Source organism: Stegostoma tigrinum, chromosome 33, assembly GCF_030684315.1.
Source record: "Stegostoma tigrinum isolate sSteTig4 chromosome 33, sSteTig4.hap1, whole genome shotgun sequence".
Taxonomy (NCBI): domain Eukaryota; kingdom Metazoa; phylum Chordata; class Chondrichthyes; order Orectolobiformes; family Stegostomatidae; genus Stegostoma; species Stegostoma tigrinum.
The window spans coordinates 34,905,392-34,928,976 of record NC_081386.1 but is presented as its reverse complement, the minus strand read 5'-3'; the positions used below and the strand labels follow the sequence as shown (position 1 = coordinate 34,928,976).

Below are 23,585 nucleotides of genomic sequence, written 5' to 3'. Positions count from 1 at the left end.
GCTATCAAATTTTAAATTCCCTTGATCAGCGGAGGGAATATTTCAGAGTCGGACCTATGAAATTCCTTCAGAATCTTTAATATTCCAGTGAGAAGCCTCTCATTTTTCCAAACTGCAGAGAACCTAGACCAAATTTGTTCAGCCTTTCATTGTAGAATGAGCCTCTCATCCTTGGGAACAATTAGGGAGCCTTCCTGTATGGTCTCAATTGCAAGTATACATTTTTTTAAATATGGAGACCAAACTTGCACACAAAATTCTAGGTATGATCTCACCAAAACTTTTGTACAGTTGTAACAAGATTCTTTTCTTCCTGTACTCCAAACCCCTTGCAATAAAGTCAGCTTGCCATTTGCCTTCCTAATTGTTTGCTGTACTTTAGAAACTCCAGAACTTTTTGAAAACAGTATGATTTTATATTCTTTTAAGCAAAGTGAATATCTTTACACTTCATTGCATTATAATCCATCTGCCATCTTGTTGCCCGCTCTCATAACTTGTCTACAGCTTCTGCAGCTTCTTTATGTCCTCCCCACAGATTACTTTCCGCAGATTGCTATCATCAGCAAAATGAAATTAATCTATAGACATGAAGTTATTTCATAATTATTTATCATTTTTTGTTTACTGTTATTTTGTCCATTTTCTGGTTTGCTGCCACCCATAGCAGGATTTACTTTTCATTGCTCAGAATTGATTTGCATTCATACATTTTCTGCCATGGTCAGGAAATGAAACCATAGTCAGGAATCCTAGTTGACTTTTTCTATCCTAACTCAAACTTACTAAGGTAAGGGCAGCCCTCCGCTCCAACCCCAACCTCACCATCAAACCCACAGACAAGGGTGGCGCAGTGGTAGTATGGCGCACTGACCTCTACATCGCCGAGGCCAGACGCCAACTCTCCGACACCACCTCCTACCGCCCCCTCGATCATGACCCCACACCCGAGCACCAAACCATCATCTCCAACACCATTCATGACCTCATCACCTCAGGGGCCCTCCCACCCACAGCCTCCAACCTCATTGTTCCCCAAGCCCGCACGGCCCGTTTCTATCTCCTTCCCAAAATCCACAAACCTGCCTGCCCTGGTCGACCCATCGTCTCAGCCTGCTCCTGCCCCACCGAACTCATCTCCACCTATCTGGACTCCATTTTCTCCCCTTTGGTCCAGGAACTCTCCACCCACGCCCTCCACCTCCTCCAGGATTTCCAATTCCCTGGCCCCCAACACCTCATTTTCACCATGGACGTACAGTCCCTATACACCTGCATTCCGCATGCAGATGGCCTCAAGGCCCTCTGCTTCTTCCTGTCCCGCAGGCCCGACCAGTCCCCCTCCACCGACACCCTCATCCGCCTAGCCGAACTCGTCCTCACCCTCAACTTCTCTTTTGATTCCTCCCACTTCCTGCAGACTAAGGGCGTGGCCATGGGCACCCGCATGGGCCCCAGCTATGCCTGCCTCTTGTAGGTTACGTGGAACAGTCCCTCTTCCGGGTCTACACAGGCCCCAAACCCCATCTCTTCCTCCGTTACATTGATGACTGTATCGGCGCCGCCTCTTGCTCCCCAGAGGAGCTCGAACAGTTCATCCACTTCACCAACAGCTTCCACCCCAACCTTCAGTTCACCTGGGCCATCTCCAGCACATCCCTCACCTTCCTAGATCTCTCAGTCTCCATCTCAGGCAACCAGCTTGTAACTGATGTCCATTTCAAGCCCACCGACTCCCACAGCTACCTAAAATACACCTCCTCCCACCCACCCTCCTGCAAAAATTCCATCCCCTATTCCCAATTCCTCCGCCTCCGCCGCATCTGCTCCCACGATGAGGCATTCCACTCCCGCACATCCCTGATGTCCAAGTTCTTCAAGGACCGCAACTTTCCCCCCACAGTGGTCGAGAACACTCTTGACCGCGTCTCCCGCATTTCCCGCAACACATCCCTCACAGCCTGCCCCCGCCACAACCGCCCAAAGAGGATCCCCTTCGTTCTCACACACCACCCCACCAACGTCCGGATACAATGCATCATCCTCCGACACTTCCGCCATCTACAATCCAACCCCACCACCCAAGACATTTTTCCATCCCCACCCCTGTCTGCTTTCCGGAGAGACCACTCTCTCCGTGACTCCCTCGTTTGCTCCACACTGCCCTCCAACCCCACCACACCCGGCACCTTCCCCTGCAACTGCAGGAAATGCTACACTTGCCCCCACACCTCCTCCCTCACCCCTATCCCAGGCCCCAAGATGACTTTCCACATTAAGCAGAGGTTCACCTGCACGTCTGCCAATGTGGTATACTGCATCCACTGCACCCGGTGTGGCTCCCTCTACATTGGGGAAACCAAGCGGAGGCTTGGGGACCACTTTGCAGAACACCTCCGCTCGGTTTGCAATAAACAACTGCACCTCCCAGTCGCAAACCATTTCCACTCCCCCTCCCATTCTTTAGATGACATGTCCATCATGGGCCTCCTGCAGTGCCACAATGATGCCACCCGAAGGTTGCAGGAACAGCAACTCATATTCTGCTTGGGAACCCTGCAGCCCAATGGTATCAATGTGGACTTCACCAGCTTCAAAATCTCCCCTTCCCCCACTGCATCCCAAAACCAGCCCAGTTCGACCCCTCCCCCCACTGCACCACACAACCAGCCCAGCTCTTCCCCTCCACCCACTGCATCCCAAAACCAGTCCAACCTGTCTCTGCCTCCCTAACCTGTTCTTCCTCTCACCCATTCCTTCCTCCCACCCCAAGCCGCACCTCCATTTCCTACCTACTAACCTCATCCCACCTCCTTGACCTGTCCGTCTTCCCTGGACTGACCTATCCCCTCCCTACCTCCCCACCTATACTCTCCTCTCCACCTATCTTCTTTTCTGTCCATCTTCGGTCCGCCCCCCCCCCTCCCTATTTATTCCAGAACCCTCACCCCATCCCCCTCTCTGATGAAGGGTCTAGGCCCGAAACGTCAGCTTTTGTGCTCCTGAAATGCTGCTGGGCCTGCTGTGTTCATCCAGCCTCACATTTTATTATCTAAGGTAAGTGTAATACTATTTTCACTAAGCTAGCTAAGATGAGCTAACCTCATTTCAAACCAGCGAATAAATTTGAGATCCTGCCTGTTCGTAGCATCATTGCCTGTACTCTCGCCAATTACGTCACTTTTTTTTACAAAAGTAAACCATACTCAAACATGCATTTTAGAATGGATCATTGTGACTTATTCCTATTGGTGTTGTTAATTTTCCAGAATTATCTTTTTCAATGAGGTAAAATACTTTATTTTGTTTTACATTGTTTTATTTCATTTCATATTTGGCGCAACAGCATCTCTTAGATTCTGAAAGGATGAAGGTCCATTTTGTACCAAGGAGATTATTATTGCATAATTCTTCATGATTTTTTTCTGTTCAACTTTATCCAGTTTCCACTTTGCAGCCGTGGAAATGTAGAATTGTATTCTGATGGTTGAATTGAGTATGTAGCTGGAGTGAAGTGCATTAAAGAGAACTACTACGCTGTCTCATTTGGGCAGTGTACTTGTATATAGCCATCAACTTTGCAGCATTGCAATACTCAAAAAGAAGGCTTAATTTTTTTTTCCCAATTTCCTAGAATTGCCGAATTATTGTACGCATTGATTCCTGGGATTCTACTTCTCTTTATCCTAACGGACACTTTGTGAAGGTTCTTGGAAGAGCTGGTGACCTTGAGACAGAAATTGCAGCTATTCTTGTTGAAAACAGCATTTCATTTAGCCCTTTCTCTGAAGCCCAGGTTAACCTTTTAATATAATCTTATCATTTAAAAAAACGTATTTCTTTAATTGGTGTTGTTAACAGTACAGTTTTTGCAAACTGATTCTACCAATAGAGGTTGAACTTTCAACATATATGAAAAAGCTAATTATTGGACATTCAGTGGTACAAAGGATTGAATTTGACAGTATAACCAAGAGGCACATCTATATTCTCATATAGCAAATGTTCATGTGATAACATGTGTGTTAGTGATCGCAAAATCTAGGCTGCTACTTTAGCATAGTTCTGAGGCGTTGCTACACTGCCAGAGATTCTACCTTAAGTTCATCTCTGTTGTACGTTCAGGTAGATACTTAAATATGGCAGCATTTGAAAAAGAACTGCAGAGTCACTGCAGAGTTTCTGCCGACTCTGGCCAGCATTAATACTACCTCGACAAATACAATTGGAAACAAGTGGTCATTTATCCTGGCACTAGTTGTGGAAATTTGCCACTGTTTGCCTGCATAACAACTGTGACTACACATCAGAGGTAATTAATTGTTTGCAAAAGTACTTTAGGACCCTTTGAAAATGTGAACGCTGCTACAATAATGCAAATTTATTTTTTTGTGGTGAGTAATTGCATGGTGTAACCTGGCATTGAGCCAATATACACCTAGGAAGGTCTCGAATTCAAAACTCCAAGCATTGCTGAGTTGATGCCAGTTTTAACAATAGAAGTGCTGTGAAGACTCTGCTGGTTTGGCAGTATGTGTGGAGTGAGAAATTGAGTTAATGTTTCAAGTGCAATATCTTAAAAATTGGACCTGGTGAGTTTCACCAGCATTTACTGTTTTTTTTTATTAGTTCTTGATTATTGATGGGATCAAGGGTTGCAGAATCAGTGGGCCGAATGCCCTAATTCTGCTTCTATATTTTATGGTCTTCAGTATTAGATCTCCAACATCTGCAGCTGAGGACGTATTTATCTTTGGCTAAAGTTTCATATTGCTACCTGTTTTTTTGCCTCCTGACATCAGTAGGGTGCGGGGATGTAAGGGTGATATCAGGAGGAAAAATAAGCATTTTGATGTAAAAATATTGTGCCTGGAGAAGATTTAAATTTAATTATGATATGTGAGCCTCTAAGTTGCATTAAAAACCGGAATTGTGAGGGAGGCTTTGAGTCCTAGAGTGTAGTTAGATCATATTTGTGTCCTGGAGGAGATATCAATCATCCACTTTGTATTATAAAAATGTCACGGTTACTGCCCTTTGGCTGAATGCATTTATTTTATGCCTTCATGGGATGTAGGTGTCACCAACCATTTATTGCCCTGTTTCCTCGAGAACGTAGTGGTGAGCTGCCTTCTTGAACTACTACAGTTTGTTGTAGCTAGAGCCGTTGTGTTATTAGTGAGGGTGTTCCAGGATTTTAACCCAGCGACCGAAGGAATGGCAGTGTACTTCAAAGTCAGGATTGTGACTGGTTTGATGGGGATCTTGCAGGCAGTGGTGTTCCAAAGTATCTTCTGCCTTTGTCCTTCCAGATTGTGGTGGTCATGGGTTGAAGAATGTTATCTAAGGGGTCCTGGTGAATTTCTGCTCTGCATCATGTAGATAGCATATGCTCTTGCTACTGAGCATCAGTGATGAGGCGAGTGAATGTTTGGATTTGTGGTGTCAATCAAGCCAACTGATTTGTCTTGGGTAGCGTCAAGCTTGTTGAATGTTGTTGGAGTTGCAGCTTTCCAGACAAAAGCGAAATACTTGGTCATACTCCTGACTTTTGCCTTGTGGATGGCAGACGTGCTTTGGTGAGTAGGGAGTGAGTTATTTGTAGGATTTCTAGCCTCTGACCTTCTTTTGCAGCCGCTCGTTTGTATGGCTAGTCCATTCAGTTTCTGGTCAAGTGTAACCCTCAGGATGTTGATGAGGTATTCAGTGGTACCAATGTTATTGAATATCAAGGGACAATGGTTAGAACTTCTATTGTTGAAGATGATTGTTGACTAGCACTTGTCTGATGTAAAAATTACTTGCTTCTTATCAGCCCAAACCTGAATATTGGCTGGATCTTGCTGCATTTGATCATGGACTGCTTCAGTATCTGAGAAAGTGAATGGTGATGAACACTGCAATAATCAGCAAACATCCCCAATTTATTGTCATAGATACATAGAGTTCTATTGTACAGAAAAAGGCCCTCTGGCCCATTGATTCTGTACTCGTCAAAACAACCACCTAATATTTCAAATCTCATTTTCTATTACTTCGTCCATAACCTTGCCCTTCCTTGGCACTACAAGGGTGCATCTATGTACTTCATAAATGTTATGAGGGTTTCTCCCCTCTAAAGGCAGTGAGTTCATATTTTGTCCACCCTGTGAGTGAAAAAGAACTTTCCTCACATCCGCTCTGAGTCTCAAGTCCTTACCTTCAATCTAAGCCTCCAGCAAGGGGAAAATTCCCTACTGTCTGCTCTGTTTATGCCCCTCTTATGATTATACTTTTCAATCATTTCTCACATCAGTCTTCTGTGCTCCAGAGTAAACAACACCTCATCTGTTCAGTCCGTCTTCATAATTAAAACTCTCCAGCTGGGGCAAATCCTGGCAACTCTCCTCTACACTCTCTCCAGTGCAGTCACCTCTCTCCTTTTAATGTGGATTCCAGAACTGCACATGCTCCTCTAGCTGTGGCTTAACCAACGTACTTTACCATTTCTCTGACCCTATGATGGAAGGAAGGTCTCTGATGAAGCAGCTGAAGATGGCTCATTTCAAAATTCATTGTAGTGAGTTCACCAATCTTAAACAAAATGTTAGAGGACAGCACAAAACTGGAGGACAGACATCTTCTGTCCTGCATTCTCGGATTGTGGAGAGGTTGGTTTGTCCCTGGTATCTGTTCCTAAGTCAGGCTGGCAGAGATCACAGATCATCAGACTGTGGTGCATGCGGATGGTGTTAAAGAATCTTGATTTGTATTCAGTGCTTAAAGTCAAGAAATAGGATTCCAGATGAGTCGATACCACATGCGTGTCTGAAAAGGAAAAATTAAACATAAAATAGTTGGACTTTTTTTGAAGTGAAATGGAAATTGAAATACTGTACAGGTATATATGTGTTTAATGATACTGCTTGTTTGTTCCCACTCTGTAGCTGCGAGAGATGCCAGTGAACACTCCTGAGAATCCTTGGAAGGTTGATACAGAGGAGCAAGCCCAGCGAGTGGATTTAAGGAATACTCATCTGGTGTTCAGCATCGACCCCAAGGGTTGTGAGGATGTGGACGATGCATTGTCTGTTCGCAGATTAGCTAATGACAACCTAGAGCTAGGGGTTCACATTGCTGATGTTACACACTTTGTCAAATTTAATTCATATACAGATCTGGAAGCTCGATCAAGGTAGTTTAAAATTTTTTAAAAATCAGTTACTTAAATTAAAATAATTAAATGGGAAAGAAAATCTATGGGGAGTAAATTTTGTTTAAAATGCTATCTCATCAAAACTGAATTCATTTATCATAAAAGTATTTGATATTTTCATTAATTGATGGATTTTTTTCTGAGTTGGGATCTCCCAGTAATACTGATCTGATGATTTTATCAATGGCAAGCAGCCCTGTGTATTCTTAAATAGCCCCAAAGGAAACAGTTGCAGTAGCTGACTGATCCATCAGACTCCCAGAGCTGAGAGACCTGAGGGTGCTACCAGTGGAAAATTAGTAAATCCACTTCTTAATACATCTTTGTGGTATCTGCCAGCTGCCACTGCTTCCCTGTTGTGAAGATGTGTACATGTTATGATCTCTGGAAAGCACTACTGAGCATTGTTGGTGTAATTTTTTTTCTGTACACTTAATATTCATGTGTGAATACCTGTCACTTTCTTCTAGGGCAACAACTTGTTACCTAGCAGATCGTCGCTATGACATGTTACCTTCTATCCTAAGTGCTGATCTGTGTTCTTTACTTGGAGGTGCTGACAGGTAAGTCCCAGCTATATTAAGTTTGCAAATACCAAGGAAGATAAAGGTTTTTTTTTGGACTAGAAAGATTTGTACTGTTTTTTGCTCTGATAGAGAGCAGGTAACTGTTCCAGCTATGGTAAACGAGCAGTATAACTGCTGGAAGATTGAATGAAGAGGCAAGGGGTGAGTGAGGTAGTTTACACAGTACAGGTTTATGTTTCACCCAGTCAGGAAAATGTCAGGTTTCCAACTGACACTTCTGTTGCCCAACATTTTTGCACTGACAAACTCTGATGTAAGGAAAGATCCCCTCGTGTAGTATTTACCAGTGACATTATAGAGCTGATCTTTTTTGGTTCATCTAGCATTTTAACTCTAGGTGGTGCCTCTTCTGATTTTAAAAACTGATTTGTTTAACACATACTTGTGTGATAAAATAATTATTTCTCCAACTAAAGTGATAGCCAATACAGAAAAAATTATGAAGATTTGATGCAAAAATTGGAATGCTGTGCAAATGACTTTTTTTTAAAATAGTAAACATTAGCCATGGTAAAGCAAATTTCAAATACTGATTCAGAGATAATAGGAACTGCAGATTCTGGGATGCTGCTTGGCCTGCTGTGTTCATCCAGCTCCACACTTTTGTTATTTCAAATACTGATACTGTGTTTATTTTGAACTCAATCATTTGTATATAGTTTGCTGTGATATCAATTTACCTTTCAAACTAAAGGTGAGTCTTCTGTATTTATTTTGTTTTTAAGGTATGCAGTAAGTGTAATGTGGGAGTTGGACAAAACTACCTATGAGGTCATTAAAGTGTGGTTTGGACAAACAATTATAAAGTCTGCATACAAGATGTACTATGAAGCTGCCCAGGCCTTGTTGGATGGGGAGCTCCATGTTATGGATGATATCCCTGAGCTCAAAGGATGTGAAGAGAAAGACAAAGATAGAATATTAATTGACCTCATATGGGCTATAGAGAAACTGACTGACATTGCTCGCCACATTCGAGCAAAACGTGCACTTGGTGGTGCACTGGAGCTGGAGGGCATTGAATTACGAGTGCAGTTAGATGAAAAGAAGAATATTAGTGACCTGGTCCCGAAGCAGCCACTGGAAGTGCACGAGACTGTAGCAGAATGTATGATTCTGGCTAACCACTGGGTGGCAAAGAAGATAACCGAGAATTTACCTCACCAAGCCTTGCTGCGTCGTCATCCTCCACCACAGCAGGAATTCTTCACTGAGCTAATTGATTGTGCCAAAGCAAAGGGATTCAAAATTGATACACGGTAATACATAGATTAAAGTTGCCAATATGTAGATTTTCATTAGTATAATTTTTAGAAATTTAGCAGATAAACACAGGCAAAATTCGGACACCTCCAGAGTTGCAAAAGTACGAAAGAAGACTAGGTAAATTAATAGTGATTAATTAGATGAAGGCAAACTTGAATTTTTAATTTATTGGGTTATGTTTTGGAATATTTAGGTTAGGAGGGAATGAAGTGTGAGGAGTTCCATAGTTCTTTTGTGTGTAAGATTGAGCTGGCACAGGTAATTTTGTAATCTCATGCAGAGGCAAACACACACACGTGTACATGATATTCTTATTTAAAATGTTTATATTGACAATTTTTAGCTCCAACAAGGCTCTGGCAGATTCCCTGGATCTGGCAGAAGATCCAGATGATCCTGAGGTGAATAAGCTGTTACGATCTATGGCCACGCAGGCAATGTCCAATGCTCTTTATTTTTCTACTGGGTCCTGCACAGAGGATGAATATTATCATTATGGTATGTGAAACTATGTTTAGGCATTTTAATATTTCTATGTTGTAACCTACTGATAAAGATAAAAGATTCAGGTGTACAAATTTTTGAGAAACAGAGATCAACGGAAACTGTTCCCTTCTGTGCCGGGGTCAGTAACCAAGGGTGCAGTTTTGAGGTAAGGAACAGGAGGTTAGAGGGTTTTAGAAGATTTTTTTCCACCCAGAGAATGATGTGTGTCTGGAACTTGCTGCCTATGAGGGTGGTAGAGGTAGGAGACTCAACATTTCCAAGTATTGAGTTGAGTGCTTGAAACACTACAATATTCAATACTGTGGACCAAATGGTGGAAAATGGGATAAGAATAAATAAACACTTGATGACTAGTGCAGATGCAGTAGGCTGAAGGGCCTCTTCCTGTGCTGTAAATATTAACAGGGCTAATGGTAAGATTCTTAGCAGTGTAGATGAGCAGAGAGATCTCGGTGTCCATGTACACAGATCCTTGAAAGTTGCCACCCAGGTTGACAGGGCTGTTAAGAAGGCATACAGTGTTTTAGCTTTTATTAATAGAGGGATTGAGTTCCGGAACCAAGAGGTTATGGTGAAGCTGTACAAAACTCTGGTGCGGCCGCACTCGGAGTATTGTGTACAGTTCTGGTCACCGCATTATATGAAGGATGTGGAAACTTTGGAAAGGATGCAGAGGAGATTTACTAGGATGTTGCCTGGTATGGAGGGAATGTCTTATGAGGAAAGGCTGAGGGACTTGAGGCTGTTTTCGTTAGAGAGAAGAAGGTTGAGAGGTGACTTAATTGAAACATATAAAATAATCAGAGGGTTAGATAGGGTGGATAGGGAGAGCCTTTTTCCTAGGATGGTGACAGCGAGCACGAGGGGGCATAGCTTTAAATTGAGGGGTGAAAGATATAGGACAGATGTCAGAGGTAGTTTCTTTACTCAGAGAGTAGTAAGGGAATGGAATGCTTTGCCTGCAACGGTAGTAGATTCGCCAACTTTAGGTACATTTAAGTCGTCATTGGATAAGCATATGGACGTACATGGAATAGTGTAGGTTAGATGGGCTTGAGATCGGTATGACAGGTCGGCACAACATCGAGGGCCGAAGGGCCTGTACTGTGCTGTTATGTTCTATGTTCTATGACTGGATCACCTTGAGTATAAATAGTATGAGATTAATTTTTAAAGAATATCAATCATCACTATTTCTTGAGAGCTTCAATTTGTAAGGTGCATTGTGCTTTCTTCCTGTCTTCCCAATCACACTCATATTTGAACAATGGATAACTTCAGTAACAGCAGAAGCTGGGAGACTTTTAAAACCTTTAGACAGTTAAACCATATATTTTTTAAAGTAGCATTTAGTTTTTGTCCCCTTTGAGTAAGACAGATTTTCTTTTAAATTTCTGAAATGGCCACTTTAAGTATTTAGTTATTCTAACCTCGAATATATACATAGGAAATGGAATAAATATTTGCTCCCCTCCCAAGAAGATCATTGCTGCATTCAATCCATTAAGCCTTCCTACAATGCAGTGATCAGACTGCATTAGTCAGTGCCTGTGTCAACACTGCATTGCAGGTGCCTGTTAAGTTGTTTTACAGGATTTCTGTGCTGAACTGTGAGATACCATAGTGGTTTTGAGATGAGATGGTATGTTTTCTAAGAATCTGTGCTTATAATGAAAATAAGCCTAACATCTAAAAAGCTACTTCCAAATGCAATGGTTTTTGATATGAGCATTCATAAATGGAGCATTTTCTGTGAAATTATAATGTTGGTGTTGTAATTGAAACATGTATTTATATGGCATTTTTAACATTGTAAAATATTCAAGAACACTTTTGGAGCATTATTTAAAAAAATGACTCCAAGCCATATAAAAAATAATTCAAACAAGTGATAAAAAGGTTGGTGTCAAACTTAGGTTTTCTGGAACATCTTAAAAAGAGGAGGGGATAGATTTAATAAGGAAAGTTTAGAACTAGATGTCTAGGAATGGATCCCAGAAGTGGAGCACTGGAAATTGAAGCAGTGTAAATATGAAGAACTCATATTCCGCCTGGGAACCCTGCAGCCATATGGTATCAATGTGGACTTCACCAGTTTCAAAATCTCCCCTTCCCCTACTGCATCCCTAAACCAGCCCAGTTCGTCTCCTCCCCCCACTGCACCACACAACCAGCCCAGCTCTTCCCCCCCCACCCACTGCATCCCAAAACCAGTCCAACCTGTCTCTGCCTCCCTAACCGGTTCTTCCTCTCACCCATCCCTTCCTCCCACACCAAGCCGCACCCCCAGCTACCTACTAACCTCATCCCACCTCCTTGACCTGTCCGTATTCCCTGGACTGACCTATCCCCTCCCTACCTCCCCACCTATACTCTCTCCACCTATCTTCTTTACTCTCCATCTTCGGTCCGCCTCCCCCTCTCTCCCTATTTATTCCAGTTCCCTCTCCCCATCCCCCTCTCTGATGAAGGGTCTAGGCCCGAAACGTCAGCTTTTGTGCTCCTGAGATGCTGCTTGGCCTGCTGTGTTCATCCAGCCTCACATTTTATTATCTTGGAATTCTCCAGCATCTGCAGTTCCCATTATCTCTAAATATGAAGAATTGTTGAGTTGTAGGACTGGAGGAGGTTATGGAGATAGGAAAGAATGAGGCCATTGAGGAACTTGAAATTCAAGGTGATCCTGAATCAGGAGCCAATGTTGGTCAATAAGCTTGATGTAAATTCTGCTGTAGTTTCCTGTTTGTAATTTTTCTGATGATTTACCTAACAGTGGTGGAGATTTTAAATTTTCATTGCCCATTTCCAATGCTACAAACAACTTACCAAATTGTTGGAAAGGCATGTCCTAAGATAATTAACTAGAGGCATGATCAAGTGAGAGATTTCAAAATTAGGGAATCTGTTTTCCCAAAGCAAATGATGCCATAGGTTGGTAAAGCTTTTTCAATCAGTGAAACTCTAAGCCTAAGCAAGTAAAGAGGTTTTTAAAAATTGGTACCTTGCTGTTGGGGCTCGTGTCCCAGGATTGGCAACTTCCAGCTGGAACTTGCTGCCTATGAGGGTGTTAGAGGCCGGAGCCTCAAGATCTTTAAGTATTGAGTTGAATGCTTGAAACACTACAATATTCAATACTACGGGCCAAGTTACATGTAAATAATGTGGCAAGGGATATGAAAATAATGCAGGAAAGTAGCAGCGAAGAGATGATCAGCCATGATCTAGAATCAATCTAGGATCAATGGGCTGAACGGCCTCCTCCTATTTTTATGTAGAGCATCTCAAGAGGGCTCAGTGCCCCTGAGTAATCTACTGGTTCCCTGTGAATTTCAAAGTTGTCTTAAAGTTGTGTCATTTGCAATTCTTTAAGTAGTCCAAAAGCAACAGTAGACTTTATCTGAAACGAATTTCTGCTTTCGCTCTAGACTCCACCTATTCTCCGGTGAACACATGGACTCATATCCCCAGAGTCACGCCTGGATCCTACTGCCTACCTGCAACTAGCCAGCACACCTCCATAATACATCCTAACTTTCACCTCTCCTCCTTCCTCTCTACCTCATGTCTCCTACACCTCCTCTCTCATCCAATCCTCCACCCACTTTCCTTTCCCACCCATAACTACTCTTACCCCACAGCCCCCACATCGCGTCCAACCCACACCCGTCACATACTATCACCCTTCCTCTCCGCCTCCTTCAGCCTCCTAAAAGTCCCCAAAACCCCACCCCTGAACCTTGCCACATATTCACCATCCCCTCTGACCTCGAGCTCTGAGGCCGAATGGTCTGTCCTTGGTAAAGGGCTCATGTTCGTGCCCCTCCGCCCCCATCTCAATGAGTTCTGTGCCTGCTACAACATGGAACTCTTCTTCTACTGCCTCCCCCTCCTTCAATAAAGGCTCTCAACTACCCTCCGAGGACCCCTTCTCCCATCTCCAACCTTTCTACTCCTCTTGGACACCCCCTGCCAGCCTCTTACCCATGCTGGACCTCTTCATTGCTAATTGCCAATGCAACATCAACCGCCTTGATATCTCCACCCACTCCAACCTCTTCCCTCTCTGAACGTGCAGTGTTCCACTCTCTCCGCACCAATCCCAGTTTGACTATCAAAGCCACTGACAAAGACGGGCTGTGGTAGTCTGGAGAACAGACCTCTATGTCACAGAGGCCGAACCCCAACTCTCCGACACCACTTCCTATCTTCCCCCTTGAACATGGCCCATCAAGCCACTGTCTCCCACGGTGTGCATGACCTCATCACTTCTGGTTGACTTCCCCTCCACCATCTCCAGCCTTATGGATCCCAGCCTCCCACTGCCTGGTTCTACCTGTTCCCCAAGATTCACAAGCCCAACTACCCCAGCCGACCCTTTATCTCCGTGTACTCCTGCCCCACCGAACTCATTTCATCCTATCTTGACTCCATTCTCTTCCTCTTGGTTCAGGCACTCCCCACCTACATCCAGGACAAAAACCACACCCACCATCTCTTTGGAAATTTCCAGTTCCCTGGCCCCCTGCACTTCACCTTTATTATAGATGTGCAATCACTATACAAGTGGCAAGGGATATGGAAATAATGCAGGAAAGGAGCAGTGAAGAGATGATCATCTATGATCTAGAATGGGATGGCATTTTTACGTATAGCATCCCGAGAGGGTTCAGTGCCTCTGAGTGATCTGCTGGTCCCCTGTGATTTTCAAAGTTGTCTTAAAGTTGTGTCATTTGCAATCCTTCCAGTAGTCCAAAAGCAACAGTCGACTTTATTTGAAGTGACCTTCTGCCTCCACTTTAGACTCCACCTATTCTCTGATGAACACATGGACTCCTATTCCCAGGGTCACTCCTGGATCCTATTGTCTAACTGCAACTAGCCAGCACATCTCCATAATACGCCCTAACTTTCAAGTCCATATCCCACAAGGATGCCCAACAGACCCATCCTGTCCTCTCCCCCAACCAGTACCCTTCTCCACCCCCTCAAACTAGTCCTCACACTCAATAACTTTTCCTTCCATTCTTCCCACTTTCTCAAAATCCAGCAGGTTGCTCTGGGCACTTGCGTGGGCTCCAACTATTCCTGCCTGGTCGTCGGTTATATCGAACAGTCCTGGTACACCGGTACTGTGCCCCAACTCTTCTACTGTTATAGCAATGACTGCATTGGTGCTGCATCCTGCATTCAGGTGAACTAGAGCAGTTCATTGACTTCACTAACAACTTCCACCCTGCCCTCAAATTCACTTGGTCTATCTCAGACACCTCTATTTCCATTTCTGGCAACAGTTTACAGACTGTCATTTCATATAAACCTACAGACTCCTATAGCTACCTAGATGACACCTCCTCCCACCCCGTATCCTGCAAAAATTCCATCACCGTCGCATCTGCTCTGACTAGGAGATGTCCCACTCCCAAGCATCCTGGATGTCCACCTTTTTCAAACAGTGTTGTTTTCCCCATTCTGTCATCCAGACAGCCCTCCACCATGCCTCATCCATTCCCCACTCCACAGTTTTTAACCACACCCCTAAACATAATAAAGATAGGGTCCCCCTTGTCTAAACGCTTCCACCAACTCCTATTAGACCCACACTCTATCTTCCTCAATTACCAGTCCTTTCACCACTCCTTACTTCACGCCACACTCCTCACCAACCACTCCATCTCGCCCAGTACCTTCTCCTGTAAGCATAAAAGATGCAACGCCTGCCTACACACCATCTCCTTCACCTCCATTTAGGGCACCAAACAGCCCTTCCAAGTGAGACAGAGCTTCACCTGCATCTCCTCCAACCCAGTCTATTGCATCTGGTGCTCCCAGTGTGATCTTCTCTACATTGGTGAGACCAAACACAGACTAGGTGACCGTCTCGCCAAGCATCTTCGCCTGGCCTGTAACAGCCAGCCTAACCACCCCCCCCCAGTCACCGCCCATTGCAACAACTCAACTGCCCATCCCCATCACACCCCATCCCCCAAACATGTTCGTACTTGGCCTCCTCCAGTGTCACAGTGATTCAGAACACAGATTTGAGGAACAATACCTTGGGCTTCCTACAGCCCGGAGGACTCTACATTGAGCTCTCCAATTTCAAATAACCTTCCCACCTATCTCCCGCCTCCCCTTCCAGCCCCACTTCCTTGCTTCCAGTCACCTTCATCCCTCCTATTGACCAATCAGGTCACACCTATTACCAGCATCCACCTATCACCACCATTTCGCTTCCACCACCCACACACACACATCACGCACCTCCCCCCCCCCCCCCCCCCCCGCCCCAACAATACCCAGTTCCTTTCTTCCAGGTGCTGCCTGGCTTGTTGTGTTCTTTCAGCCTCCTGTTTGTTTACCTTTGACATGGTAAACTGTTAGAATCCACTGTAGTACCTTGTTGATGTATACCCCACTGTACATTTTTCACCATGCCATTTAAGTAAAGAAATGTTTTTAATCTGAGCTGCTCTGGTTGGCGAGGATCTATTTCTGTGAAACATCACAATTGCAGGCAGAGAGAGATAATTTTACTACTATTGTGGAGACAGCTTTGCATTGTTCTTTTCCTCACAACATATGCATGTATGTCGATTTGGTTTAGGTGATGTGCTTCTAATGTTGATAAGGCCTTCAGAGGAAGTGTTAAAACTGAAGGTACTTATCCATTTAACAAAATAAATTAGTGACAGAGGCTGGACATGTCTGGTCCATGTCCTTAAAATGATTGAGGTAGTTCTGTTATAACATTTGTTTCGTTAACGCAAATTGGCTGTAACATAATTAATGAATAGTGGACAATGTTTGGATAACATGAACTTTCTGCTGTACAGATATAGTGATTTTTCTATAGCAGTTTCCCTATAATGCAATTTTCTGTAGCTTAAGGTCACATAAGAAAACAACTATCGCATTATAGAAGAACTGCCTGTAAAAGCAAAATGCATGGAGGTGCTGAAAATCTGAAATAAAGTGCAAGTGCTAAAGGCTGCAGCAGGTCTGGCAGTATCTGTGGAAAGAAAACAAAAGTTAAGTCCAGTGACCTTTCTTCAAAACTCAGTTTTGTTACTGAAGAAACACTGATATGTTAGATTTTAGAGACAGTAGGAACTGCAGATGCTGGAGAATCTGAGATAACAAGGTGTAGAGCTGGATGAACACAGCAGGCCAAGCAGCATCAGAGGCGCAGGAAGGCTGACGTTTTGGGCCTGGACCTTTCTTCAGAAAAGGATTTCTGAAGAAGGGTCTAGGCCCGAAACGTCAACCTTCCTGCCCCTCTGATGCTGCTTGGCCTGCTGTGTTCATCCAGCTCTACACCTCGTTATCTATGTTAGATTTTTATACTGTTAGAAAAGGAGGCAGGACCCGGTAGAACAGAAACCAAGGTCAGAAATAGGTTAGAAAGATTAATTAACCAAGATGTCATGGAACAAAAAGGGGTGATAAAGTTTGTCGCATAGAAACAGATTGTGTTAAAGGCAGAATAAAGGATATCAGTGCTTGAAAGCAAAAACAAAAATAAGATACAGACTGACATTTACAAAAAAGGTCAAGATGAAGTTATTCAATTCAGTGTTGAGTTTAGAAGGCCGTACAAGTTCATAATTAGAAGATGAGCTGCTGTTCCTCCAGCTTGCAATAACTTTCATTGGAACGTTGCAACAGGCCAATATAGAAATGAAAGCTTGAAAGCAAGTTGGTGTATTAAAATGGGAAGCAACTGAAAGATTGCTTAGAATGGTAGATGGTGTTAATATCTTTGTGGGTAATATTCTGGCAGACATGTGTAAGATTAATGGAATTAAGTTAGAAGATTAGAGTACCTAATATACAGTAGAAATGTATTTCAGTACGGTTGGGGTTAAAGTGTGATGTTGTGATTTCCATATGTGGAATTTTATACAAACTCTTCCATCTCCTCCTGAAGAACTGGTGTTCAGTAACCTCTGCTGAAACGTAGCACAAGTGAATGATGCAGAAAGAACTTTGCTACATTGTCCTGTGTGGTGCAAAAGACAGTGACACAGAATTATGCATGAAAAATAACCACTCAGATGAGGCATTAGACAGTTTCCATGGAATCACAGAGTCATAGAGATGTACAGCATGGAAACAGACCCTCATCCATACTGACCAGATATCCTAAATTAATCTAGTCCCATTTGCCAGCATTTGGCCCACATGCCTCTAAACCCTTCCTTTTCTCATACCCATCCAGATGCCTTTAAAATATTGTAATTGTACCAGCCTCCACCACTTCTTCTGGCAGTTCATTCCATACATGCATCACACTGTGCATGAAAAAGTTGCCCAGAGAGAAGTGAGTGGGTTTCATGTAAAAAAGAGTTAAGGTAACATCTCTTTAAAATGCTCCATATGAAATGCAGGGAATTGTTCTACTTTATATCAAATACCGAACTTTTTTTTATAGAATCCCTACAGCGTGGAAACAGGCTATTTGGCCCAACAGGTCCACACTAACCCTTCAAAGAATATCCCACCCAGACTCATCCACCTACTGTATCGCCATAACCCTGCACTTCCAGTTGCTAATACACCTAACCTACACATCCAAGAACACTATGGGCCATTTAGTATGGATAATCCAGCTAACTTGCACATTTTTGGACTGTGGGACGAAATAGGAACACGCAGCAGAAACCCATGCAGACACAGGGAAAATGTGCAAACTCCACACAGTTGCCCAAGGGTGGAATCGAACCCCATCCCTGGCGCTCTGAGGCCGGGGTAGTGTTAGTCACTGAACCACCATGCCACCTTAGCGTTTAATCAATCTAGAGTTTTAATTAGGATATAGACACCTTTGTATGCAATTAATTTACAGGTGTTAATTTGAGTGAAACTGCAGGCAAGAAAAGCTTTTTCCTGTTACGTGTTGAGCCTAGTACACTGGATTGATATTAATTTGTTTAAGTCTGTACCTTTATATTCTCTTGCAAAAGCATTTGCTGAATTTTCATAGAAACTGGTTACCATGGTTATTAAGTTGACATTTTGCTTTTGATAGCCAAGTACTCCACGTGCAAATATCCAAGGCTTTTAGATGATGGAGCCTAGAATTTTGAGCTTTTCTGTTAAACAGAAATTGATAGATTCCAGGTTTACTCAAATAGGCAACACTACTTTAAAAAAAACCCAAAGCCTTGACATGTTTAAATAATGCTCACAGGATTGAATTATTTTGACTTTGAAGGGCAGATTGCTAGAGCTGCCAAAGTTCCAAGCTTCCACTTAGTCATCTCGAACTAATATTATTTTTTTAAGTCTCCCTCTTCATGATTGAGAACGCAAGTGATTTGTCAAATAATTGATTAATCCTGCTTTAGAAGTTTAAAAACTAGGAATTAGATTGACGCTGATATAATTTCACAGAGCCCTTACAGCTGCCAAATGGTTAACCTTCAACTTAGAGCTAAATTCAAACCTTAACCTGGTAATTAGAAGACACATCCACGTTGAGTCCGTATTAGTAAACCAAAGGCAAAGTACATTATGGCCAGTGTTCATTAATTACACTGCTTGTTCTAGCATTGTGAATGTTTTAATGTGGGTGAGCAAGTTAATATTATTTTTTAAAAATGCAGTTTTCAATGGGCACATGGCTCTGTTGAGGTAAATCTATGGTTAAAAATTAATACAGGTATGATTTGTTTTATCAGCGGGTCCTGTAATATAATTAGGTTGTTCAAATATCATCAACAATTTGAGATGACCTTGGAAAGCAAGGAAGAGATGGAAATAGTATTGGAAGCTGTCCCTACTTTATCTTATCACAGGGCTTGCTCTGGAAAAATATACTCATTTCACTTCTCCAATCAGAAGATATGCAGACATAGTGGTGCATAGACTACTAATGGCCGCTATAAAGAAGGATGAGAAACTGGAACCAGAAGATTCATTACTCAGCAACAAGGCTTTAACAGAATTATGTCAGCACATCAACAACAAGAACAGAGTGAGTAGACAAATTCAATAGGACATTTTTGTATTCCTTTTTTTAAAAACATAAACTAATGTCACACATATCATCCTAGTCACGTTAGGGAGTAACATGAAGGTAGTATAGGAAATATAGTCTACATGCATTTCAGTAAGGATTTTGGCAATGTGTTGCATCAGAGACTGAGCAAGAAGGTAAGATCCTATTGGATTCAGGGCAATTTGACAAATTGGTTTAGAAATTAGCTCAGTGGCTGGATGTAGGTGATGATCCAAGGTTGTTTTTGTGACTGGAAGCCTGTGTTCCCTGGCCCAACAGGTTCACACCAACCCTTCAAAGAGCATCCCACCCAGACTCATCCACCTCCTGCATCATTCAGTGCTCGGTCTCTTGCTGTTTTTTGTGTTCTGATCTAGACATGAATGTAAGAGGTTTGATTTGTAAGTTTGCAGATGACAAGAAAATCAATGATGTGGTAGATTGTGAGGAGGAAAACCTTAGGCCACCAGATGATAGATGGGCTGGTAAGACAGGCAAAACAATGGCAAATGGAATTTAATCCTGTAACGTGTGAGATGATGCAGTATGGAAGGACTGTCAAGTCAAAGGAGTACACAACGATCAATAGGACCACAGGAAGTTCAGAGGAAGTTCAGAGGAAGTTCAGAGGATCAGAAAGACTTTGGATGCATGTCCACAGATTCTTGAGGGCACTAGAAAAGGTGGATACGGTGATGAAGATGATGTATAGGGGAGGCTGCTGATTAGGGTGTAAATAATTATGGGAGCATAGACAGGAAGAGACTTTACCGTTAATTAGAGGGATCATTAAGGGGGGGGCAGAGATTTAAGGTTTAGAGGAATGTGGGACTGTACAGAACGGGATTAGGCCCTTCAGCCCCCGATGGAATACAAAAGGAGATTTAAGTAAGATTTTTTTTCAGTCAGCAGTTGTTGAGTATCTAGAGCTTCCCTACTTGGAAGAATGGTAGATGTGGCAACCCTCAAGACATTTAATTATTTAGTTGATCTCTTGTAGTATCATAGGATACTAGGTTATAGGCTAAATGATGGAAAATGGCACTAGCACAGATGGGTGCTTGATGACTGATGCTGATACAATGGGACATCTTTCCATGCTGTAAAACTCAGATTCTAATGTTCAGATTATATCCATACCGTTGTATATGTTGAGAGGAAATGTTAAACAGCCTTTCGTTTATGATCCTCTAAAGAGTACTTCAGGATACCTCTCACTGTGCTCATGACCTACATTTAAATCCAGCCTGGATTAATGGTGCCAGTGAATGAAAGAAATTGCCATAATTTGGTTTGAAGTGGAAGCTTTACTCTGCTTACAAGGATGACTTGTTTAGGAAATTGAGACATCTTGCTCATCCGATGCAGCTGAGAGGTTGGGGTTGAAGCATACTTGAGATTCAGTGGAAATTCAATCCATTTGTACAAAACCTGACTTGGGAATGCTTAATGTCATCCTTCGGTTCAGAAAACTAAAATTTTCCACTTTTTGAACAGCACAATATAAGATGATTCAAGTAATCAGCATGTACATCAAGCTTTGTTGGGAAAGTTGTATCGTCTTCAGCAAATAACTACCTTAATTTCCAATGTATGTTTTGCTACCTAGCAAGTTAACTCATTGAGAACACAGAGGGAATGTATTGAGCAAATTCTGAATTCCCCAGAAGAGAAGGAAACCTGTCTCTTGTATGCCAGTCAGTGTTTCATGAGTCCAAATAATAGCTTGTTTGGTTCAATCATGAAAACAGACGAGAAGAGAAAACCACTAATAAACAAAGAAAAGATTATTTAGTTCTCATTAATTTGAGCACTATGAATATTTTATCCCTACTTTTAAAAAAAAATTCTGCTGTAGGTAATCTGGGAATCATTTAGTAACTCAACTAACTGACGTCTGCTGTATTATTGAATTACTTTGTAAAATGGAGCTTTGCATTTAGCTTTTAAAATAAAGAATTCAGTGAATGGAAGCTAGCATAGTCCTCTAGGCACTGATAGTGCATGGTATAAAAGCTATTTTTTTGTAGGTGAACCAGTCACCAATTGTTTGGCAGGCAGAGGCTATTCAACAGAGGCTGATAGATACAGCCAGACCTCAAGAGTGCTTATCTAGACTTCCCAGCTGGAGTAATAAAATTAACTTTACTCTGGCTGATTTCTGTCCTCCCCTGGAAGGGATGTTGACAACTCTTTTTGTAGTTACACAAATCTTTTTGAAGCGGAATTCCATTTGATCAATGTATCAATTCAAAATTTGAGGCCCAAAGGTCCGTACGAGTAGGGTGACAATTCACCTGCAATGATGTTTGAAAATTAGAAAGTTGAATGCTCTGGCCTAAACAAATATGTTATTTCGATTGTTTCCTAGGCTGCACAATGTGTGCAGAAGCAATCTATCGAGTTATTTCAATGCATGTACTTTAAGGATAAAGATCCTTCTGATGAGCGTTGCATAGCAGATGGCATCATATACTCAATTCGGGCAAATGGCGTGCTGGTATTTGTACCAAGGTAATTTCTGAAATGTTCATTAGCATTTAAAAGCTAATCTTGATAAACTGTAGCAATTGCAATTTCTAAATTATTCACAAATCAAAAGTCGCTGGAATGAATACATTAATCCAGAGTTTGCTCCTTTTTTTAAATGCTGCGCCTGATTTGTTCATGTGTCACTAGCCTAGCTCTGATTTAGTGTCACATATGAAGTCAGGGCTACAATATTAAAAGAAAACTTGTCTGTGTTGCATCTTTCATGTTCTCACTGTTCCAAAGTACTTCACACCCAGTGAATTATTTTTGAGATTGAGTTGTTTTGTTCTGTGGATAAATGCAACATCCAGTTTGCACAGCAAAAAAGAACAAAAACAACCATATTCTAGTCTAAAGTGATCAATAACAGTTAGCCTGGATAACAGAGTTCCCCTACTCTTCGAAAAGTACGATTGGTTCTTCTACATTCACTAGAAAAGTAAACTGAGTCTTGTATCTGACAATATGACAATTCTTGAACCATAAGAAATAAGGCCAAGAATAGGTAATTTGGCCAGTGCAGCGTATTCTGCTGTTTGATAAGATCATGGCGAACCTGTTTGTGGCTTTAGCCCCACCTTTGCTTTGAGCAGGCAAGCATATGGGACAGACAATGGGGTTACTACTACTACACAGTGAGAAGTACTGTCCAAGTAGTCACAACTATAAAGAACTTTGTGCAAGGCACTAGATGAACGTAAATCTGTCTCTTCACCTATAACTTCACCATTAAACTGACTGCATTAGTTTTTGGCACAGAGGGAAACTGATGACCTTCGTTCAGGCAATGATTTGACTTCAGTAATTTAATTAATGGACAAATATAATTCATCAAAACTGAGTCATAGATGATACAACACATTCTGCAGCAGAGTTTATTTCTTGTCTGAAAGCTAGCAGCTTTGCTGTATGGTATACCTTACTACATTTTTAAATAATCACCTTTTGTAGTTGGTTTGGCACATAATTTAATGATGAAAGTAAATTGGGATGTACTTTGTGAACCAGGTACAGCATAAAAGCTCCAGCATTCCTGAAGAATAAAGAAGGTCTTGTGATCTCACCACATTCTGATAGGTCATGTGTCTGGAAACCTGGCTTCCTCAAACGCCTTAGGGACAAAATTATTTCCACTACAGTGGATGGAGGATCAGTTACTTTCTCTCTGTTTGATCACATCACTGTAAGTATACACTTGTATAATTTCTGTCCAGGTGTAAGTATTGAACAGCATTTGAACTAAAAAAAATCAAATGAAAAAAAAATTAGAAATGTACAACATTAACAGAAAAATGGGCCAAAATCTATTGAGTTTCTCTGCTTGCTCAAGAACTCCTGAAAACGTGATAACTTTTACAAAGAGAATGTGTTTAGAGTGCCAGAACCAGTAAGCAAACAGCAAGTGGAACATTATACCAGTGCTGCATAACCATTGCATTAGAAAGTATTCAACTTTTGTAATTCACTTTGTAATTCTTTACTGTTGATTTGTACTTTC

General features: G+C 42.2%; 1 protein-coding gene across 3 annotated transcripts in view; it reads left to right on the top strand.

Annotated features, from left to right (window-relative positions):
- dis3l (DIS3 like exosome 3'-5' exoribonuclease) overlaps positions 1–23,585 on the top strand; it is a 49,194-nt gene that overhangs the window by 24,629 nt on the left and 980 nt on the right. For 2 of the 3 annotated variants that reach the window (XM_048562805.2, XM_048562806.2), the window contains exons 9-16: positions 3,635–3,796; positions 6,927–7,174; positions 7,666–7,758; positions 8,508–9,041; positions 9,392–9,546; positions 19,353–19,531; positions 21,927–22,069; positions 23,096–23,270. In XM_048562805.2, the coding sequence (XP_048418762.1) occupies positions 3,635–3,796; positions 6,927–7,174; positions 7,666–7,758; positions 8,508–9,041; positions 9,392–9,546; positions 19,353–19,531; positions 21,927–22,069; positions 23,096–23,270 (1,689 nt within the window). The remainder of the gene's footprint in view (positions 1–3,634; positions 3,797–6,926; positions 7,175–7,665; positions 7,759–8,507; positions 9,042–9,391; positions 9,547–19,352; positions 19,532–21,926; positions 22,070–23,095; positions 23,271–23,585) is intronic. The other variant, XM_048562807.2, reaches the window with a different exon arrangement.